Source organism: Panthera onca, chromosome D1 (genome assembly GCF_046562875.1).
Source record: "Panthera onca isolate mPanOnc1 chromosome D1, mPanOnc1 haplotype 2, whole genome shotgun sequence".
Taxonomy (NCBI): domain Eukaryota; kingdom Metazoa; phylum Chordata; class Mammalia; order Carnivora; family Felidae; genus Panthera; species Panthera onca.
The window spans coordinates 15,746,210-15,768,975 of record NC_138348.1 but is presented as its reverse complement, the minus strand read 5'-3'; the positions used below and the strand labels follow the sequence as shown (position 1 = coordinate 15,768,975).

Below are 22,766 nucleotides of genomic sequence, written 5' to 3'. Positions count from 1 at the left end.
TGTGGGTATTAAGGAACATGTTCTAAAATTGGTTGTGGTGAGGATTGCACAACTCTCTGAATATATTAAAAACCAGGGAACTCTACACTTTAAATGGGTGAATTGTATATGAATTATATCTCAGTAAAGTTGTTACAAAAAAGGTTTTTCTAGTGGTACCCATAGGAAATTGGAAGAAAACATGTATTTGAGGTGGTGGAATTATAGGTAATTAGAATAAATTCGACTTCTTTGTATTTTCCAGTTGTTACGAGTATGTATTATTTTTTATTTCTTAAGTAAACTCTATCCCTAAGGTGGAGCTCCAATTCAGACTCCGAGATCAAGAGTCTCACGCTCCACCGGCTGAGCCAGCCAGGCATCCTGAATATGTATGTATTACTTTTACAAGTTGAAAAGAAACGTTTTTAAAAAGCACCAGATGCACATTCCATTTAAATGTAAATAGCCAGCATTAGACCCATTCCTCTTACCTCTCTGTAGGTTGCAGTTTTTACATACAAGCTTATCACAGTATTTTCTTAATATATCTTCATAATTTGTTGCAGACATTATATTTATATATTTTTTCTTTATATACATACACGCATACACACTGCGGTTTGGGCAGGAGGGAGCAACGAGTTGTGGCCGATCGGGAGGGTGGGGAATGGGGGGAGGGCCATATCAACCCAGGTGCCCTGCCAGCCCTCTCCTCCAAAGTAGCTCCCCTGCCTAACAGCCCAAAGCCCCTTTTTCCACTCTCCCCTTCCACCATACCCACAGGCCCCCACCACAGGGTCTCTTCCGGGTCTGGTCTCACCCTTACCTGGGGTCGCAGCCCCTTCCCTCTGGCCCGGGATTCGGAAAAGTGGCCAGCACCCACCCTTCCTCCTCCCGGGGCGGTCGCACACGCAGGGGGGCAGAGCTCCCCTCGCCTAGGGTCGCAACTCCCTCCCTCGCGAAGGCGGCGGGGGGCGGGGGGGCACCGGCTACGGGCATGGGTCCCTGCTTCACCAGCGGTAGAGTCGCAGGCCGCGGGTCCAGGACGCGCCCTCCCACGGCCGGGGTCCCACTAGCCCGCCAGGAAATCCTGGCCCCTCCCCCAGGCCGGCGGCCCCTCCTCCGGAGCCATGGAGCCGGGCCCGGGGGCCCCGGGCTCTCCCGCGGAGCATCCGGAGGCCAGGCCCGAAGTCTCCGAGTCCGAGGCGGCCGCGCAGACCGCGTCGCCTTCGCGGGAGGCGGCGGACGACCTTCCGCCCTCGTCCTCGTCGCCCTCGGGGCTCTCCTCGCGGCCGCCGACCGCGAGCCTGGGCGCGGGCAGGCCGCCGCTTTGCCAGGCCGGGTGGGGCGGGATGGCGGCCGGCACATTTCTGGAGGCCGGCCTGGCCCGGGTGCTCTTCTACCCGACGCTGCTGTACACCCTGTTCCGCGGTAAGGTGCCTGGCCGAGCGCGCCGCGACTGGTACCACCGCATCGACCCCACGGTGCTGCTGGGCGCGCTGCCGCTGCGGAGCATGACGCGCCGGGTGAGCCGGGAAGGGAGGCCCGGCCGAGCCGGGCCTGGGAGCCGGCGAGCGCCGCCCGCGCCTCGGCGGCCCTCTCTGAGCCCTGTCTTTGCCTCGGCAGCTGGTACAGGACGAGAACGTGCGCGGGGTGATCACCATGAACGAGGAGTACGAGACGCGGTTCCTGTGTAACTCCTCAAAGGTGAGGGGCCAGGAGCGGGGGCTCGGGCAGCGGCGTCCGCCAGCCTACACCGCCACCCTGGGTCTAGGAGAGCCGGAGGAGGTTGGGGGAGAGGGAGCTGCGGGTGCTCGTACCCGTGAGACACGTGCCCCAGGCTTTTTCGCCGCTTCAGGAGGGGGGTCTGGTCCTCTAAGCTTTAATGACTGCGGCTGGAGGTAGAAACTAATTATGAAAAAGAAACTGATATGAAAGGCATTTAAAAGTGGAATTGAGGGGCGCCTGGGTGTTCAGTCGGGTAAGAGCCACCCCCCCCCCCCTTGGGCTCAGGTCTTGATCCCCTGTTAGTGAGTTGGAGCATTGAGAAGTGAGATGATTTATTTTCAGAAATAATCAAATAAAATCTGTGCCGTCTAGTTAACAATAGGCTTACAACCTATTGGAAATACCCCCGCCCTCTTAAATAAATCTCCTTACAGTTTGCTGCCCACTGATAGACCCCTGAAACATGCAGAACATGACCTTCCTCGAACTCATGGCTGCCTTAATGTTTTTATTACCTAGGTTTACTAAAAGTCAAGTAAGCTTATGTTATCTCAGCTGCAATTTGTTGGCAAAAAGACACTTAAAATGGTTAATTTTCACTGGAGACTAAAGTTTCTAAAAGTTAAAATTCTGCTAAATGCAGTTAATGCTGATGGAAATAAGGAAAGCAACTTTGTATGTAAAAGTAGGTATGTTAAAAAAAAAAAAAAAAAAAAAAAAAAAAAGGAGTGGAGCCTGGGTGGCTCAGTCTGTTAAGCGTCCGGCTTTGGCTCAGGGCATGGTCTCCTGGTTTGTGAGTTCGAGCCCCGGGGCGGGCTCTGTGCTGCTAGCCCAGAGCGTGGAGCCTGCTTCGGATTCTGTGTCTCCCCCTCTCTCTGCCCCTCCCCTTCTCGCGATTTGTGTCTGTCTCTCAATAATAAATAAATGTTAAAAAAAAAAAAAAAAGGAAATCCATTTTTATTGGAGGTAAAAAGAAAAAAACAATAATTTTGTCCTGAATCAGATTAGTAGTTTGGAGAGGAATGGCTTCGGACAAAATCTAAATGCAAAGGAAAGTTGTAGAAGGTTTGTGAAGGGAAATCTTTGGAAAGGAATATTATGTGGTCAGGACAGACTAAAGTTAAAATGAATGGGTTTTAAAAGTACACTGGTAGAAAATTTAAATTGCCTCTCCTCTGATCTAAAAGTTGGGGAGGGGCACCTGGGTGGCTCAGTCATTTAAGCATCCGACTTCAAATTGGGCTCAGGTCATGATCTCACAGCTAGTGAGTGTGAGCCCTAAATCCGGCTCTGTGCTGACAGCCTGAAGCCTGCTTCAGATTCTGTGTCTCCCTTTCTCTCTCTGCCTCTCCCCACTCATGCTCTGTCTCTCTCTCAAAAATAAAAATAAACATAATAAAAGCTGGGGAAATGGTGGCAATACCCTCGCTGCGGGCTTCCGAATGCTCCACATTTATGTTATTTCTGCAAGGCATATGAGGTATGGAGGATTATAACATACAAAGGGCTTTTACTGGGATACATGGGAGCCATTTTGCTACACTTAGCCCAGTGTGTGCTGACTTGTACTTAAAAACATGCACTTCTAGGGGCGCCTGGGTGGCTCAGTCGGTTAAGTGTCTGACTTCTGCTCAGGTCATGATCTCACCACCATTTGAGTTCGAGCCCTGGAGCCTGCTTTGGATTCTGTATCTCCCTCTCTCTCTGTCCCTCTCCCGCTCATGCTCTGTCTCTCTCAAAGACAAACATTAAAAACAACAACAACAAAAGAAAAACACATGCACTTCTGTTCCCTGCTGCCCACCTTATCCAGGCCCTCCCTGTAACAGGCGGGCCTCCCCTACGAGAAGCTAGAGTGCCAGAAGGAGAAACACAGGGAGACACCACCATGATAAGATCACAAGTACCTTTTTCATTGCAAGGTTTAACACAGGTAAAAGAATAGGTAAATTTTCTGATGATCTGGATAAAATATAGAGGACTTTCAGAATATTAGGAATGTTTTTTTTGAGTTGGCCTGGAAAGAAATAATGCTTTTGTTGAATCAGACTCTTTTTTTTTTTTTTTTAATTTTTTTTTTTCAACGTTTTTTATTTATTTTTGGGACAGAGAGAGACAGAGCATGAACGGGGGAGGGGCAGAGAGAGAGGGAGACACAGAATCGGAAACAGGCTCCAGGCTCCGAGCCATCAGCCCAGAGCCCGACGCGGGGCTCGAACTCACGGACCGCGAGATCGTGACCTGGCTGAAGTTGGACGCTTAACCAACCGCGCCACCCAGGCGCCCCTTGAATCAGACTCTTAATGAGATAGAGAAGCGTTCTGTTTTGGCAGCAGCTGAGAGATATGGGGATGATTGACTCCTTAATTATCATGGGACTGGAAGTCCTATAGGGAGCTCCCAGTTCCCTACTGGGGTTCAGGCAGTTCCTCCCCAAGATCCTAATTGGGACTATGATAATCCCATTGCAGAATGGTATCGTTGCCACTTCCAAGAAATCAAAGGAGGTCGAAGGTTAAAATCTTAAATCATGCTAAATTAGCCACTATTTTACAGACACAGGATGAAAGCCTGGTGGCCTTCCTGAAAAGGTTAAAGTTAAATATACAGCTATCTCCCCTGTTACCCCGCCCCCCCCCCCCCCCCCCCCAAAGCTCAGATGATTCTAAAGGACAAATTTGTCACTCATTCGGCTTCCCAAGGTCCTGGCACCAGTGCCATTTATGTGGCTATTTAGGGCACTGGAAACAAGAATGTCCTCAGAGGGGCAATGGAAGTTGAAACCCCCATAAGCCATGCCCCTGGTGTGGAGTCAATCACTGGAAAATCTGAATGCCCTCGGGGACCTGAAAGGCTCCAATAACCAGTGCCCCTGAAAAGAACTGATCTCGCCCGAGGTTCTTCATGGTTGGCTCCCCTGAACCAACTTTATTGGAAACCCAGAGCCTCAAGTAACTCTGGAAATAGAAGGAAAGCCAGTTGATTTCCTTCTTGACACTGGAGCCACCTTTTCTGTCCTTTCCATTCCCGGCCAACCATCCAAATGCAGAGTAACGATTAGAGGTGTCTCCAGAAAACTTAAGACTAACTTTTTCTCTCAGCCTCTGGGGTGTATACAGGGAGACTTTTTTTTTTTTTTTTTTCCACATTCTTTGTTTTTATAATGCCAGAGAGCCCCACTCCCTTGCTAGAAAAAGACATTATGACTGAATTAGGGACTATAGTGCTACTCCCTCCAGGACGGATAAACAGTTGCCTAAACTTATAGTAATCTGGATATCAAAGGTCAGTCTTTCCTTGAGGTAAAATTAAATACGCCTTATGGAGTTGTTCCTATGGAAACTTGATGGGCAAAGGAAGATTTTGAGGACTGAGAACCAAAAACCAGTTCAAAAGCTTAATTATTCTAAGCAACAATATCACAAGATCCAAATAAATATGGAAGAGGGCGGAAAAGCTATAGTTGGAAAAAAAAAAAAAAAATTGACCAGACAGTTCAGGGACTTTTTGGATGGCTACAGTACATCTTTACATCCCATGGTGTGACCTCCTTCCTAGGAGGCATTGCGTTTGGAATATTAATGCTTGTTGATCTAATATTCTTTTTGTATGTCATTTGTAGAAGCCGTTGCACATATGCCAGAAAAATAAGAAAATTTTGCTAACCTAAGACGTTCCAAATACCCTCTCATTATTTTGGACCTCTGGATCAACCTCTGAACCTGCCCTGACTGCCATACCCTTTCAGCAGGAAGCAGTTAAGATCAGTCATCATCCCAATTCCTAATGGGAATTAGGAGTCACGTGTTCAAAGTGGGGAATATGATATGAAAAGATGGGATTCAGTAGGCAGAGAGGGAAAGGTTAGGACCTGAGGTCCCTGGGTGGAAACACACACACACACACACACACACACACACACACACACACACACACACACACATTTTGGAACAATGCTGGGAGTGCAGCCGCAGCAAACCCTCTGGGGGCAGGGGAGGAAGATTCCTCTTAAGAAACAAATGTCTGTGCCTTGTGCCCAAAATAACCTAAAAATGAAAACAGAATCTACTTAGAAAAGAAGAGGAGGGATTGTGAGAAATTAAGTGAGAGGATTTATTTTCAGAAATACCAAATATAAGCTGAGTTGTCTAGTTAACAATAGGTTTAGACCCTATTGGAAATATATACGAACCCCTCACCCCAGCACAATGGAGTCCCAAATCTCCTTTGGGAGACCTTTCACTTCCTGGTTCTTCTTCCCCTCTCCTGCCGGCTTATTTTTCGCAGGCTTTGCAATGAGCACGTGCCAAAGAACTGAGGTCTCTGCATCACCTCAAGGAATGTACATTTGTTCCAATCAGATTACTTTTTGGCCTTACATGGGCATAGGCGACTTCCAGGTAAGGCTGTAATCTTTGTAGTACTTAGCCAATGAGGAATCAGGGGAACGACTTCATGCTAGGAGATAAATTGCCTGCTGCAACTGCCCCGAGTGTGCCTGTCCATCAGGCACCTGCTCTCGTAAGAATGTTGATTAAACCCTGGCCTCACTGTGCTCTGAGTCTCCGCGTCCCTTCTTTGAATGGGCCAGTAGGCTTATTTCTCACAAGGCCTGCATAGGGCTCTGCACTGATGGTGAGAGTTGGTTTGGGATTCTCTCACTCTTGAAATAAATAAGTGTGTATATATATAAAGTAGAATTGACAAAGTCTGACTACTCCTTTGTACACAAAGGTATTTTTAATTTCAGTAACTCAAGTCAGTAACCAAACCGAAAGGCAACTTCTCTATGGCTTGCTGATTTCATTCATTCAACACTCACTCAGCACTAAGGTCAGGCATTGTCTTAGGCATTTAAGATGAAGGCCCTATAAACTCTAAGAAGAAAAGCCACCTCCAGCCCCCAAGAGAAATTTATAAAACAACCCATTGAAAAAGTGTATGATTCATTTGGCATTGATGGAATTTTTACTCATATGTTAACGATGTATGGAACTCCAGAGAATTGTCGTAAAAGAGTGCAGACCTAAAACATAATTTTCATTGAGTTTGAAAGCTTGTTTGTGGAACTAAGGTTATTAGACATTGTGCTGTCTTTATGTAAAGATGTTGCCCTGTCTTTATAGTGTTTGCCATCTATTAGCACTTTTTTTGTCCTTCTTGTTTATTGTACTGATGCAGCCTAATGAAGATGCTGTTATTTCAACTGGTAGGTTTTTTTTGTAACCTTAAAAATGGACTCACATTTAAGATACATTGATTAGTGATGGCATACTTTTTTAAAAAGTTTATTGAGAGAGCGCGGGAGGGGCAGAGAGAGAGGGAAAGAGAGAATCCCAAGCGGGATCCACACTGTGAGTGCAGAGCCCATCACAGGGCTCAACTCACAAACTGTGAGATCATGACCTGAGCAGAAATCAAGAGCCCCTGACACTTAACTGACTGAGCTACCTAAGCACCCTGATGACATACATTTTTAAGAAATGGACAACAGTTCCTTGGATTTCCTAAAGTACTTTGCTACAAGGCCTCAGGAATTATTAGCCAAAATGGTAAATGTTCCTTAGTGTGATCATTCCTGTGGAACAAGAGTCACAAAAAGTACTTGGTCTCTGGCTGTGAGGCATTGACACTTGTATGATGCAGCTATATTATCCAACTAGCCTAGAGAAAAAAAATCTCCAAGGCAGTGGTTCTCACATTTTAATAAGCCTAAATATTATCTGGAAGTCTTGTTAAAATAGCAGATTCCTATGTACAACCCCTGAGAAATTATGACTTGGGAACTTTAGGGTGGGGTCCAGGAATGTGAATATTTAGCAAGCTCCCTAGGTATATCTGGTATAATTGATACAAAGTCACATGCTGCAAAATTGCTGTTTTGTGTTAATTTCATACGCAGTATAAAATATTGACCTTCACTCAGTGATAAAGTCTTTGGTTCCAGCTAGACAGATTAATAACCATTAGCTGGAGCCTATCAGGACTCTCTTTTTTTTTTTTAAAGATTTTATTTTTAAGTAATCTCTATGCCCAAGATGGGGCTAGAGATCAAGAGTCATATGCTCTACTGAGTCACATGCTTAACCTAGACATCAAGAGTCACATGCTGTACTGAGCCAGCCAGATGCCCCCCTATCTGGAGTCTCAAGGTAAAAATTCAAATAAATAAATAGTCTGATAATGCCAGAGGGCTTATTTCCCCTATTGCTTATTCTTTTCTTCTTCTGAAGTGATAATACTGCACTAATAAAGGTAGGTGCATTGTTTTAATTTTAAAATGGTAACTCTATTTTCTACCATGCAATCTCAAAAAAAAAAAAAAAAAAAAAAGGTAAAGTAAAAAGGACACTTATAGATAAAGAAATAGAAAGCTCTTGCAAAATATAGTACCCCAATCCTGCAGCTGCGTCACTACACGGGTGCCAAGATTATCCATAAAGTTACACAACTTTTGTAGATGAATTTTAATACAGCTAATATTTTGCAGCTGAAGATAAAATACCCAACGTGTACTTTAAGAACATTTTAGGGGTCTGGGTGGCTTACTCGGTTAAGCATCCAACTCTTTTTTTTTTTTTTCTTTAATGTTTATTTTTGAGAGAGAGTGTGTGTGTGAGCAGGGAAGGGGCAGAGAGAGGGAGACACAGAATCCGAAGCAGGCTCCAGGCTCCGAGCTGTCAGCACAGGGCCCAATATGGGGCTCGAACCCACAAACTGTGAGGTCGTGACCTGAGCCGAAGTTGGACACTTAACCAACTGAGCCACCCAGGCGCCCCAGCATCCAACTCTTGATTTCGGCTCAGGTCATGATCTCATGGTTTTGTGAGTTCCAGCCCTGTGTTGGGCTCTGTTCACTGACCACTGACTGAATGGAGCCTGCTTGGGATTCTCCCTCTATCCCTTTCTCTCTGCCCCTCCCCTGCTCACGCTCTGTCTCAAATAAACTTAAAAAAATTTTTTTTTAAATATTAGACATAATTCTAAATCAGCACAGCTGTTGTTTGATCAAAGACCAACCATGCAGGTCAGCCATTTTAAAGGCATTTCTGTAAGAAGTTTCTTGTTTAAAAAAAAGTGAACAGTGTATTCACACTGTAGTAAACTCTGAAGCTTCCTTGTTTTGCTGCTTCTTAGGAGCCCATATTCATAGCACTCATGTCAGGTTTCTTTCATTCTCTTTTTTATGCTGGCGGACCTGGTTCCAGGAGTGGAAGAATGTAGGAGTTGAGCAGCTGCGACTCAGCACAGTAGACATGACTGGAGTCCCAACCTTGGCTGACCTCCAGAAAGGAGTCCGGTTTGCTCTCAAGTATCAGTCGCTGGGCCAGTGTGTCTACGTGCATTGTAAGGCTGGGCGTTCCAGAAGTGCTACTATGGTCGCAGCGTATCTGATTCAGGTAGGAAAGGTCTTTCTGGACTGGTCCATTTACAGCAGATTTCTAGAACTTCAGTAGCATGGTCTATTGGCAGGCCTTCCTAGAAGGAGCCATGTCCCCAGTTACAGGCTGTTGGGAGATGGAAAGCACCTGGATTTTGCGGATAGGCTGACCTCTGGCGTTGCTACCTACCAGATGTGTGACCTTAGGCAAAAGTGTCTTCCCCTCTCTGATGCTCAGTTTCCTCAAACTAAATTTGTTCTGAGGTTTGAACGAGAAAGTATGTCAAGCACTGACCTACAGCAGGCACTCAAAAAATGAAGCGCAAAGGATGTTAACACCAGTAAAAGGCTAAAGCACTTTTTATAAATAGCACTCAGGAAATCCAGTACTTTAGGTAGTAGTGCTGATCACTTATAGCCCTATAGTACTCAAGATTTCTTAAAGTATTTCAGAATAAAGTTCTAGACATTTGTGTCTAGAAACAGAGGCTCCAATGGAATTTTGCCTATCACCTTATGACTGGTAGGTGTGATACTTTCAAGAGTATTTACAAGCAAATACTCTTTAGTCCATTACTACCTGTTATACACTCCCCAACTTGACTCATTTTTGTTACCTATCTGGCCCCTGTAGAGCATTTATTAAGTTATGTGGATAGTTTAAGGAAAAAGAAAATGTACATGTAATAGGCATCGCTCTGAGTTACTGTGGACTGGTAAGTACATGATTTAACAGTATTAAAGCTTTGATCATTAGGACTCCATTTACTGGAAATGGGTTCTCAGGAGGATATTTTGGGCTGAGTGAGAATTGACTCAGAGGGCTTGAAATCTGTAGATTCTTTGTTCTTTTGAGTTCTAAACCAATATGTATCCTTAGAACACAAAGATAACCCTCCTAGTAAATCTAAAAAGTGCTGTTTTCCCAGCCACGGTGACAAGTTACATAAAAACATCTACCATGTACTCTCTCCAGGAAACTTCTAACCAACAGCCCAGCTCCCAGAGGACATCTGATAGGCCTATGCCGGCTTGAAATAGGATCTCAGCTTTGCATGTTCAACCTTCTTTTTTCAGGGTTTGGCAGAGCAAGAATTAGGTAGAAAGACTGACTTGACCTCCCAGCCCATTGCAAGTATTGTGGGACTAGTTGGCCGAGGGAATAAAAGTGCCCCCCACCCCTGCCATTTATAATATATGGGGCATGTTTTTTAACTCCCCTCAAAATGGAGTTTTTAAAATAATGAAATTCTAAGGGCCTTTAGCATCTGTTATTAGGTCAAGAACACCTTAACACCTCCTCCTTTCTTTCTCTGATTTCCCAATCCTGTACTTCAGGTGTACAACTGGAGTCCAGAGGAGGCCATAAGAGCCATCACCAAGATCCGGTCACACATCCACATCAGATCTGGCCAGTTGGAAGTTCTTAAAGAGTTCCACAAGGAGATTACTGCAGGGGCAGCAAAGAAGGAGACTTACCACACATCACAGACGTGAAATACACAGATTAGAAAGAACTCAAGACGACCCTGCTTGCTACAGAATCAAATAGTGTAACAGGACCAAGGGGGCTTAAGCCCAGACTTGACAAAGCAGGAATGTGCTAAGTAATGGATAATTTCACTCCCTTTGTCTTGTTTCACTTTCCTGAAGTAACACTGTTGTGTGCTAAGAGAGAGATTTAGTGTGGCTTCAATTCACTGGCTAAGGGGATATGGAATGAGGGTTTTTGTTTTCTTGAATAGGGTCAAAGAACTCGATTGTGTATCTAACACTGTGCCTAATGATACTTAGCCCAACTTAAAGACATTTAAACACTAGGAAGGAGAGGAGAAATACTCAGCTCAGGCTCTTTGCCGCTGTCAGACCCCAATTCACTGGCTCCCCAGGGCTCTGTTCCCTTTTGGAGCAGTGATTCTGGATGTAGAAAAGGAAGTATGGGATCCAAGCAGCTTAGAAATGTGTGGGTATGCAATCAATTTTCCCTAGGGAAGTCACTCCTTCAGAATTCAAAACAGACACACAGATCCCTTCAAAAACTTTTATTTGTACGAACAGTTCCTAGCTCTTAGTTTATCTTAGAGCTTTTAAAAGAGTAGAGACCTTATATATTTAAGTTTGAAAAAAGTTTCTGCTATTAATCAGAAATAATCCTTTCTACTTCTTTCTGGCTTACCCCTTGGAGTAAGCCAAAAATAAAACCATATTGTACGTTTCCTGACAGAGATGAGAAAACAACAGACACAAGTCCTGAATTCTAGAGTTGATGCTTGCTGGTGAAGGACACCTTCAGCTTAGAGCATTCTCCCAACCAAAGCCTGAAGGAAAACTCTAACACCTAATTCTTTGTGGAAAAATTACCAACTACCCACTTTGCAGGCTATAGAAAAAAGGAAGATGGGGCACATTTCCTTCTGTCCTGGATCAGAGGTGCTTAAGTTACTTAACACTGATCAGGTAAAGAGGGGAGGCTGTGCCTATGATCTGAGAAAAGGCTTGTTCTATGAGGCACAGGATTACCAGGGTACAGCAGAGGACAGGCTTGTCTACTCTCCGTTCAAGCAGCCAGCTCAACAGCAGCAGTCTAAAAGCCCCAAATGGAACACCCCTATGGGTTCAGGAGGGACTGAGGGGCTGCCCTTTCTAACATGTGCCAAAAAAATAACATAGTACTCTGATCGGGGCCGCAGAGACTTCGAGTTTGGATGGATAGGTGCTGGAAAAGGGGAGGGCAAAAGTCAGCTGCTTTTCCCCTATAGCCTTAGGCCAACACAAACTGCAAATTAGTAAGCAGCACCTTAATGCCTCTGGTGACAGTTATAGCTGAAGTGGCAGGGTCAAGCTTGTAGGTGTTGGCATCCCCCTTTTTATATCGGTCCCGGAAAACATAGATACTCCCATTACAGCTGGCGATCTTCCAGAGGGATGGGGCAGAGCTCCAGGCCTCAGGAAGGCAAAGCCGGGTAAAGCTGTCTAGGAGGGGATTGTAGCACACCAGGGAGTCCCCTTCAGCCACGATGAACACCAGATCCTTATGCACAGCTGCGTGCATGCGGCCCGCGAAGGGCAGAACATAGGGCTTCACGTGGCATTTGTCTGTCTCTGTGTCAAAGCACTGGATGAGTCGGGAAGGTTTGGTAAAGAAGTCCAGGTCATTCTCCTCCCCCCCTAGTAAGTAGATGATCCCGTTAAGGTTGGCACCAGCAGCCCCTGACACAGCCACCTCTAGCTGGGTTGTCTCTGTCCAGACGTTATCACCTACCCGATAATAGATAACTGCATTGGAGAGGGTATCCTGCAGTGTCTTGCCACCCAATGAATATATGGCATCTTTCCCAGGCACAGACACCAGGGTGTGCTGGAGCCGGTCCCGGGGCAAAGGTGCACACCATTCCCAGTCCACAGTGGCATTGTTGCACTTCCACATGCGCCGTGGGATGGACCCTCCCACCACGTATAAGTCTCCACCATGCTTGCAGGCTGCAGTGATCTGGTGGCACAAGCTGTTTTGGCCACTTACACTGATGGAGTCATCTTCCGCACAGTGTAAGGACACAGCCAACGAGTGGGTACGAGATGACTCTTTCCCGATCAGGTAAATGTGCACATTCTCCCCGATCTCCTATTGGCAAAATTAAAATTATAGATGACATCTATCAGTTCTAGGCTAAGACTCAGCTGAGACACAGCTCTAAAGGTTCTGGACCACACACTTGTATCTTGCTCTAACCCGCTACTTCCCTCTGGTTACTGTATGCCATCCTGACTCTCACCTTTCAGTCATTATATGCTGGGGCAGAGAATCTGTTGCTCTCATCCTGAGCTGGTGGTTTAGGAAAAAGGTGCTTAGGATTAATGCAATGGTGAAAGTAGTTCTCTCAAGGAACTTTATGGAGCTCAGAGGCTGAGCTATGGTTTCTAGGCTCATGCACACATCCTCCTCCCCAGTTCTTAACTTTGAGCCAGAGGTGACTTAATCACCATCACCAGGTATCAAAGAGGCCAGATCAGTAGATGGCTGGAATGTATAGATATTATGGTGTCCCAACCCTAAAGCGAAATCTGCCTTACCTTCAAGCTAGTCCTGAGTGACTCTGCAAAAGCCTCTCTTTCTTCTTTATTAAAATTGATCCAGGCTTCTATTGCCTCTGTTGGGTTCTGAGAACATGGAACTCCATCTGTGAGAGCCAGAGGAAAGGCATGGTCAATGGCAATCCAACAATCCAAAAGGGAAATTTAGAGCCAGTGGCTTTAAAGATACAAACCACTTTGTTATACTACCACCATGTATGTATGTGCGTGTGTATAAGAAGTTAACCTACATTGCATTATTTCTTTTAATCAGAATGGACGACTTGACATGCTCATATTTGCCATGGAAGCAGTCTACAGGCTGCAGAGCTCACACCTGCTAAAGTATAGCATACCTCACTAGCAGGGCCAGGATCGTTTACCTACAATTGCCGCATCACTTAAAAAGTTTCTTTTTTTTAATTTTATTTTTTAATGTTTATTTTTGAGAGGGAGAGAGACAGAGCACAAACGGGAGGTGCAGAGAGAGAGGGAGACACACAGCATCTGAAGCAGGCTCCAGGTTCTGAGCTGACAGCATAGAGCCTGATGCAGGGCTCGAACCCACAGACTGCGAGATCATGACCTGAGCTGAAGTCGGATCCTTAACTGGCTGAGCCACCCAGGTGCCCCTCACTTAAAAAGTTTCTTATGTAAGGGCACCTGGATGGCTCAGTCAGTTAAGCCTCCGACTCTTGGTTTTGCCTCAGGTCATGATCTCAGTTTCTGGGATCAAGCCCTGGGTTGGACTCTGTGCTGTTAATGTGGAGCCTGCTTGGGATTCTCTCTCTCTCTCATTCTCTCTCAATAAACTTTAAAAAAATAAGTTTTTTAAAAATAATTTTAAGTTTATTTTATTTATTTATTTATTTATTTATTTATTTATTTATTTATTTATTTTGAGAGAGGGAGAGAAAATCCCAAGCAGGCTCCACGCCATACGTGCAGAGCCTGATACAGGGCCCGAACCCATGAACCTCCAGATCACAACCTAAGCCAAAACCAAGAGTCAGATTCTTAACCAACTGATCCATCCCCCCACCGCCAAAGTAAGCTTCGTTTTAAAAAAGTTCCTTATGTAAATACCTTGACCCATCAATTTACTTAGATAACTAGTCCCACAAGTACGTGCAAAGTACAGGATAGATGAGAACAATTATACACAAAAGATACCAGAGTATAAATACAAACAGCTCCTCACTACATTTTGGGGGTGAGCCCTGTTTTTTTTCTAATTCAACACTTGTATATAGACCCTTGAAAAACATGGGTTTGAACTATGTGGGTCCACTTATATGCGGGTTTTATTCAATAAATACAGTACAATATTGTAAATGTACTTTCCCTTCCTTATGATTTTCCCAATAACGTTTTCTTTTCTCTAGCCTTATTGTAAGAACACAATACATACAGTACATGACACGTACAACACACAAAATATGTATTAACGGTTTTTGTTATTGATAATGCTTCTGGTCGACAGAAGGCTATTTGTAAAGTTTTGGGGGAGTCAAAAGTTACACATGGAATTTTGACTGCGCAGAGGTTGGCAGTCCTAATCCCCACGTCGTTCAGGGGTTAACTGTGTATTGCACAGTACTATTATATTTTCCAGGTTTCCTCCCCTAAAAGGGATTGCCTAGGACAACAGCTAACTCGCAGCTGAATCTCTCAGAAGGCATCTAAATTCCTACCAGGAATAATAACGTAAATTAACACCAGAAAGCCTGAAGGCTCCTTTCTCCTGAACTAGAATGTCCACTAAACAGCATATGCAAGTAGCTGAGTATGACGGGCCCCATCCCTCAACTTACCCGAGATGATATCAGTGAGCAGATGGTGGGGCAGGTGGAGAAATTCCTCTGTGCTCTGCAGCTGGGCCAGGTGGGCCTTGGCACAGTGTTTAGCGGCAGTGTACAGCTCAGGATCGCTGTGCCTGTCTGCCAGCCACATCACCTGAAGGCAGTTCCCCACCTGCACGGTGCGGGCCAAGAACCGAGAACATTCCTCAAAGAGAGACGTCAGCTGATACATGTCTGACACCTCATAAATTTCCTGCAGCTCTTCAGCTCGAAGTTTCACAGTCCCGTGGTAGATATAATCAACCAGGAGCTGGAAGACAGACTCACTGACATCCTGCAGTACAATTACCCGGTTGTGAGCCTCCTTCAGGTTGGAAGTGAACATGGACCGGAAAAAGCAGCTCTGAGCTGAGAGGACCAGCCGGTGGAGCTGAAACTCCCGGCCTTCCACCGAAATGGTGACATCAGCAAAGAGCTCTTCCTCCAGACACAGTTTCATGATGCCCTGAGCCACACGGCCTGAGTGTGACCGATCTTTGAAAGTGTAGTTCACAAAGTAGTTTTCATCCATGGATGCTCCAGGCTCCTCTGGTGATTCCATGGCAGCCAACTTCTCTCTCTGCCAGCTGTCTGCAAAGCAATACCACCCTGAGTAATGGGGAATTCACAGTCTATGAATCCAACTGTTCAATTTATGGAGGGAGAAGGTAAAAGTGAGAGCAAAGTGGGCCAAGATTGGCCTTGGTCCTGGCCCTAATGACATCTCAGAAGCTCTCCTTCAACCTAAGCTGGGTTCATTTTCCTGCAGTGTCACTCCATTCCTAATGAAATCGATAAAACGTCCTACTCTGGGTGTTTCCGTATAAAAACAATATTCCTTTCCATGATGTAATAAAAACCTGGCTATTTAAGTCAACACATGAGAGCAAGCGACTGGAGGAAATCTATGATATTAAAAGCCGGGCAAAAAGCCTTACTAACCAAATGACTATTGGGCATAAAACTAGTGAGGCTCTGGGCAGGAGAACCCAATAGACCCCAGCGACCTTCTGGTCGAGGCCCCTCTTCCCCCACGTGCATGGAGTCCAGACCTTCCAATATGAGGCTTGGCCTGGGACATCTGTTAGCTCCACATTTTCTCTTTTCTGAGCTTCTCCCCCCTCACGCCCTGATGACTTCCCAAGACTCCGTTCCAGAACTAGAGACGAAGCCCCGCCGTCCCAGCAAGGGGCACTAGTAGGCCTAACGCCAAGTACTGTGTCCCCGCTTCACCTGGAGTCGCCTGGGAAACGGTCGCTAGGGAAACCACTCTTCTCTCCCCCTTCCCCTGTCCCCTCCACGCCCCCTCCCGGCCACGCCCGCCGGCCCTCGTCAAAAGCTTAGCTCAGGGAGCGGGGGAGGGGTGTGGAATGTGGAACCCAGACCCCTGCCCCTTCCCCTCCTCTCACCCCTCCAGTTCATTAGGGTCCTCGCCTTCTCTACAGTCTCTACCATACCAAACTCGGGCTACGTTCACCTCACGGCTTCCCCACCTGCCTGCCTCGGTTTCTCACCTGTTTTCCCTCCTTTCATTCCGAAGCCCGGAACCCGGAACCTCTGCTTCTAGCCCCGCGTCCGCCCGGAAGAAAATCAGATGCATGCTTCCGCTTCCGGTCCGTGCCCTTGGGGTTCCGTGCCCTGTGGGTCTTGGATGCCTGGTCTGTAACCTGGAACATGGCCGCGACGGCGGCTGCTGCGAGGGGCTGGTGGCGGGGTCTCGTAGGGTCCGTGGCGTTGGCCAGGGGTAAGCAGGGGGCAGCTGGCTGAGGCCCTGGGCGGGAGCGGAGGCGCGCCTGGCGCAGGGAGCCTATCAGGCCTCACTCTGCGCTTATTTTTCTGTACAGTGGCCGGGCGACCCTCGGTGCTGTTGCTGCCGGTGAGGAGGGAAAGCGTCGCGGCAGACACGCGCCGTATGTGTGGGCCGGGCCCTTCTCGGGACTACAGGCGGGGGACCCTTCATTCTTTTGGATATTTGCCCTTGTCCTGGGATGCCCTTCCCTGCGTCCTTTGGCAGATCTCTGTGGAGACCTGACTGCAGTGGTCCTCTTGCAAGCAGAATCGAACTCTTCGCTGTGCCCTTTTAGCTCCCTGTTACGGCCTTGATTGACCCTCGTCCATTTCCATGATTCCTTTTCTCTCCGATTAAACTGTCAGCTCTTTGAGATCAGGAAACAACGTTTGGGTCTCAGAGCCATTATGATAGTAATTCACATTCATTGAGTGCTTCTTGTGTGCCAAGCACCTTGCTAAGCGATTTAGCGAGGGATCTTAGTCCTTAGGACAGTCTTAACGAGGTAGATAGCATTGTGCTCTTCTTACTATACATTAGGAAACAATGCAGAGAAGTAACTTACCCAGAGTCACAGCACTAGCGAGTGACAGAGCAGGCCTGTCTGCTGCCAGAGTCAGACAACACTTAACCATGATGTGTGCAGTCTATGATGTGTGGGTACTCATGGTTTAGGGTTGCATGCATGCGTGTATGGAGATATATTACAATCAACATAAGTAGACTGGGAGTCAAGAGACCTGGTATTTCCCCCTTTCTGGCCCTCAGTTACCTCAATGGTGGGGGGAAAGGGTTTTGACTAATCTGTGAGGGCTCTTCAGCCCTGCAGCTCTTAGCTTGAGAGCCTGCTGTGAGCCAGGTGATAAGGAGATACAGAAAAGCAGAAATTCTCGTTCCCACCCTTAAAGAGTTCCTGGTCTGGTAAAAGAATTGAGACACACTGCTTAACAAAAATGCAGGCATTGTGAAGGAAGAACTAGGGAGTAGCTTTGAGAAGAGGCAAACACCCCAAACGCAGTAGTAATAAGGAGAGTCTTTGTGAACTCTGTAGGTGACATTTTCCCTAAGTTTTCATCAATTCCTATTCCCTGGAACCCTCCACTCTCACCTTCCTCAGGATTCTGCAGGGAGCCCTGCTGGGAGACAATACCCCTTACAGACCCAGGAGACTGAATGTAGGCATGGCTGCTGCCTTCTCCATTCCTTTGTTAAATATGCCTTCTCCTTCCAGCCACTGTCCGACCACGGAATGATGTGGCCCACAAGCAGCTCTCAGCTTTTGGAGAGTATGTGGCTGAAATCCTGCCCAAGTATGTCCAACAAGTTCAGGTAATATTCACTATTGTTGTTTGGTCATGGGTCAAGAAAGAACCATGTTCTCAGGGCATGTAGGAGTAGGCAGCCTGGTATCAAAGAAACCAAAGACTCTTCTACCCCACTTGGACTGCTTTCTCTGCCCTCAACCAGGAGACTCCTGCTAAAGTTAACTGCTCTCTCAATAGCTCTTTTTCCCCTCACCTTTCCCTTTCCACGTCTGCAGGTGTCTTGCTTCAATGAGTTAGAGATCTGTATCCATCCTGATGGAGTCATCCCAGTGCTGACTTTCCTCAGGGATCACACCAATGCACAGTTCAAATCCTTGGCTGACTTGACAGCAGTGGACATCCCCACCCGGCAAAACCGTTTTGAGGTCAGGAGATTTGAGAAGGTTTGGGGAGTAAAGGAAAGAAAAGGGACAGACAAGTTTTAGGATGACAGCTACCAACGGGAACCATAGTCCTCCTCAGTTTCGGTTTGGGTCAGACAATACAACACAGCAGTTAAACTGGGGCCTCGGATTAGGCAGACCTCAAGTTTGAATCCTAGCTCTGCCACTAACAGGCTATGTGACTTCAGGCATTTTGTTTAGTTTTTGTAAGCTTTAGATTTCTTATGTGCAAAATATATGTGAAACTGTCCCTACTTTATACAGAGTGGCTGTGAGGATGAAATGAGATCGTACAGGTAGATTGCCAGCATGGAGCAAGTTCTCCATATATTTAGCTGTTGATATTTACTGATCATCTACTATTGGCCAGATCCTGGGATCAAGGGAGAAGTAGCACCCAACACCTGCCCTCAAGGAGTCCCCCACGCTCTAGTGAGGGTGAAGGACACATAAAGAGCTTACTGTAATGACATATAATGCATGGGATGTTAGATGTTATGAGACTGCAAGAGGGGCTCTCAGAGTCCTGTATGGGAGGCTTCTTTGAAGGGAGAGAGAATGTGCTGAATCTTAAAGGATGACCAAGAGATCAGGAATTAGCTTGCTAAGGATTGGGGCCAGGAGTAGCATGAGCAAAGACAGGCATGCTGACATCCTAAGGTATAGCATAGCTTAGGCCTTTGGAAGTAGTTGTAAATATAAGAATCTTGAGGATTTTGAGCTTCAGGATAGAAGGCAGGTTCACAGGTAGAACCCTTACCCACCTCGTGCCTCAGACCCTGTGGCCATCTTGGTCTTCCAGCTCCTCTGTTCTCTCTAGATTGTTTACAACCTGCTCTCTCTGCGCTTCAACTCCCGGATCCGTGTGAAGACCTATACAGATGAGCTGACACCCATTGAATCCACTGTTCCTGTGTATAAGGCAGCTAACTGGTATGAGAGGGAGGTGAGTTTCTGGACATAGTGGATCCTGCCTCTGGGCCAGAGTTGCAGAATTAGTTGAAATAACTGCATGCAGTGCATCCTCACCCGTGTGTTGGCTGATGGACTGAGTTGCCTGAGGGCCTTTTTTTTCTAGATCTGGGACATGTTTGGAGTTTTTTTTGCTAACCATCCTGATCTAAGGAGGATCCTGACAGACTATGGCTTTGAGGGACATCCTTTCCGGAAAGACTTTCCCCTATCTGGCTACGTTGAGGTAGGAGGAACCTTGAACTAGGGCAAATGGCCTCAGGGAAAGACTGGCAGGGAACCTGGGGTGTGCTGAGCATGGCAGGAAATAATGGTCTGTGAATTGTGGTGATTTAAGAGCATAGGCTCTGTATCAAATCCTAGTCCCAGTTTTGTAATCTGGGGTCTGTTACTTAATTTATCTATGACAGTTTTCTCATCTACAAAACAGGAACAGTAGTACTTAACTAATAAGATTTACAGTGAGCTAGGGGTGCCTGGGTGGCTCAGCCGTGTGGCATCCAGCTTGGGCTCAGGTCATGATCTTGCAGTTTGTGAGCCTGAGCCCCTGCTTCAGGTGAGCTCAAGCCCTGCTTTGAGCTCCACTGTCTCTCTCTCTCTCTCTCTCTCTCTCTCTCTCTCTGCACCTCGTGGTATTCTCTCTCTCCCTGTTTCTGCCCCTCACTCAAGTGTGCTCTTTCTCTCTCTCAAAAATAAATGAATAAATTTAAAAAATAATAATAAATAAAAATCTACTTAAAAGATTTACATTGAGCTAAATGATGTTAAAGCCTAGTGTATTGTAATTACTCAATTGACATTAGCCATTATCATAATGATCATTTTAATGACGGCAACCTTGAGGACACACTTTGTCCACAGGTCTGAAAGTGGAGGATCATTTTACCCTGCCCTGGATCTCTGAGAAGGCAGCTGACAGGGAAGACACTAAATGTTTAGCCCCTGAGGATGGTTAAAGGCAGGACTAGTAACATGTGACTACAAGGGCCTTACGAAGAATTTCAGTGCTTTGCTTTACCACCCTTGTGCTACAGGTTGTTTATGAGCAGGAAGATGGTCCATTGCATACAAACATATGTGTCATTTTGTAGAAAAGTAACTTTTTAGAAATGCTGAGATAGTGGCAGTCCCCCCTTCTGTACCGACATATGCCTGCTTTCTTCATGTTTTGCATGGTCCCATTTCCTTTTCAAGCTACTTCTGGTCAGGACTCCTTCCCTCTCCTCATTTTCACTGTCTGGCCTCCCTTACCTGGTTTGCCTCTTCACCTGTTTGTCTTTACTTTATCCAGCTGATCCTCCAGACAAGAAAAGCCATGCCAGCAATGCCTGGGTCGCTCAGTCGGTTGAGTGTCCAACTTCAGCTCAGGTCACAATCTCACGGTTCATGGGTTTAGCCCTGCATCAGGCTCTGTGCTGACAGCTCAGAGCCTGGATCCTGCTTCAGATTCTGTTTCTCCTTCCTCTCTGCCCCTCCCCCACTCATTCTCTCTCTCTCTCTCTCGCTCTCTCTCTCGCTCTCTCTCGAAAAGGAATAAACAACAACAACAACAACAACAAAAAAAAAAAAAACAGAAAAGAAAAGCTATGCCAGATTTATTGCCTTGCATCTTTATAGTGATAGTGCCAAAGCCACATGGTCTGAACTTGAGTGCTTGCCAATTTAGGTTTACTCTTTTCAGCCACAGACTTGCTCCCTAATCCCCAACAAATGCTTATAAGCATTTCCTTATAAGAGTAGATGGGTGAGCAAAGTCAGTTGTGCTGCAAAAGCAGCTCAGAGCTTATGATGTGGGGATGGTGAGCAGGGGAGCCTGACTGGGTGATCGCAGGCCGTTTTGGATTGTGGTTGGGATGGGACTTGATTGGTAATACAGACATGCCTGGAGACCTGTTGACAGAGGCTGGGATAGCAGTCAAGGACAGGGAAGTAAAGAGACTGGTGAAGTCCCCCATAGCCTTGGGAAAGTAGGCTCCTTAGCAGCTCTGAACAAGGTCTTCCTCAGTGCTTAAGCCTGCTTTTCTCTTCTGCAGTTACGCTATGACGATGAGGTGAAGCGGGTGGTGGCTGAGCCAGTGGAGTTGGCCCAGGAGTTCCGCAAGTTTGACCTGAACAGCCCTTGGGAGGCTTTCCCTGCCTATCGGCAGCCCCCTGAAAGTCTCAAGCTCGAAGCTGGGGACAAGAAACCTGAGACCAAGTAGCTCCAGGGAAGGCATGTGGATACTGGAAAACGCCTTAATCTATACTAAGCGTCCCTGTAAATAAAATCCTTAGACTAACCACTTCTTGTGTGCTTTTGGGTAGAAGTGAAGCTTGACTCGGGAAAGGGAAGATTCAGCAGGGGTTTTTCCCTCTCCCTTAAAGAGACTCTGCCAAACCAGGAATCTCTTTTAATGGGACTGAATTGTGCAGTTGCAGTCATGGTGACCTGCAAGCCTGGATGTACTTCTGAGGGAGGGTTCTGGAGCTGAAATGGAAAGTTCTCATGGTCCACAGGGCTTAGGATGGGTGTGGCATGGCATTTCCTAAAAACTGGAGGGCAACTAGAGGAGAAAACTCCTTGTTACAGCCGACCGTCTGGTGGCAGCTGATGGATGGAGGGGCCTGGGTGGAACCAGGGAACCACCCCCCCCCCCCATCTCATCTAAGCATCCACAGGGTTCCATAAGCCATGACTCATTTTTGAGTCTTGAGCCATGAAACCTCCTTGCAATCTAACGGCCCATCATGTTTGGGCTAAGGTAATCTTCCTAGACTCTAGCCAGAACTGAGAATGTTGTAAGCAAGCAAAAGAGGTCCCAGGACTGGTGCAGAACGTACTTGGAAGCTGCAGCTCTATCTTCCAGGGGACAGGACTCCCTACCCCAGCCAGCCTGGGGCCTGTTTGGCTGGTGGCTGAGCACCTAAGTTGGAAGTGCTCGACTCTGCCTGTCCATGAGACCACCCAAACAGCTCACCATGCCATTGGAGGACCAGTGCAGTTGCAGGACCAAGCTTTGCAGCTGATGCTTTTGGCTGCTGAGGGGCTCCCTGGAGGCTGGGCTGGGCCTGACTGGGTGTTGAAGCCTGAGTTCAGCTGTAGGATGTTTTGGGGGTGAGGACAGATAGTAAGGTAGCGTTACTGCTGGGCTCTTTCCTACCTCTTGGGGGGTGGGGGGAAGGGTGGGGCAAGCTGGAGCTGTTTGCTACCAAGCTCCGTTTTCTATTAACTAAGCATCCCGCCCATCTGGGCAGGAACAGGCTGAGGGCTTGACAAGCAGGGAGCCAGGCTTCTACTGCCAACAACTTAAGATT

General features: G+C 46.7%; 3 protein-coding genes across 4 annotated transcripts; 2 read left to right on the top strand and 1 right to left on the bottom strand.

Annotated features, from left to right (window-relative positions):
• Positions 1–748: 748 nt before the first annotated feature.
• Positions 749–10,769, top strand: PTPMT1 (protein tyrosine phosphatase mitochondrial 1). Its single transcript, XM_060606671.3, has 4 exons — positions 749–1,508; positions 1,609–1,689; positions 8,919–9,110; positions 10,430–10,769. The coding sequence occupies exons 1-4, from the start codon at positions 1,113–1,115 to the stop codon at positions 10,586–10,588; spliced, it is 828 nt and encodes a 275-aa protein (XP_060462654.1). The 5' UTR covers positions 749–1,112; the 3' UTR covers positions 10,589–10,769.
• A 723-nt stretch (positions 10,770–11,492) lies between these two features.
• Positions 11,493–16,616, bottom strand: KBTBD4 (kelch repeat and BTB domain containing 4). 2 transcript variants are annotated; one of them, XM_060606665.3, is made up of 4 exons: positions 16,518–16,616; positions 14,977–15,594; positions 13,163–13,269; positions 11,493–12,713 (listed from the first exon to the last, which is right to left on the bottom strand). In XM_060606665.3, exons 1-4 carry the CDS (start codon positions 16,534–16,536, stop codon positions 11,853–11,855), a joined length of 1,605 nt encoding a protein of 534 aa, XP_060462648.1. In that variant the 5' UTR covers positions 16,537–16,616; the 3' UTR covers positions 11,493–11,852. The 2 variants fall into 2 exon arrangements, with proteins under 2 accessions (XP_060462648.1, XP_060462649.1); XM_060606666.3 differs by lacking the exon at positions 16,518–16,616 and adding an exon at positions 16,056–16,284.
• Positions 16,551–21,752, top strand: NDUFS3 (NADH:ubiquinone oxidoreductase core subunit S3). Its single transcript, XM_060606672.3, has 7 exons — positions 16,551–16,747; positions 16,848–16,913; positions 18,024–18,121; positions 18,333–18,482; positions 19,321–19,446; positions 19,579–19,698; positions 21,506–21,752. The coding sequence occupies exons 1-7, from the start codon at positions 16,678–16,680 to the stop codon at positions 21,671–21,673; spliced, it is 798 nt and encodes a 265-aa protein (XP_060462655.1). The 5' UTR covers positions 16,551–16,677; the 3' UTR covers positions 21,674–21,752.
• Positions 21,753–22,766: the final 1,014 nt, after the last annotated feature.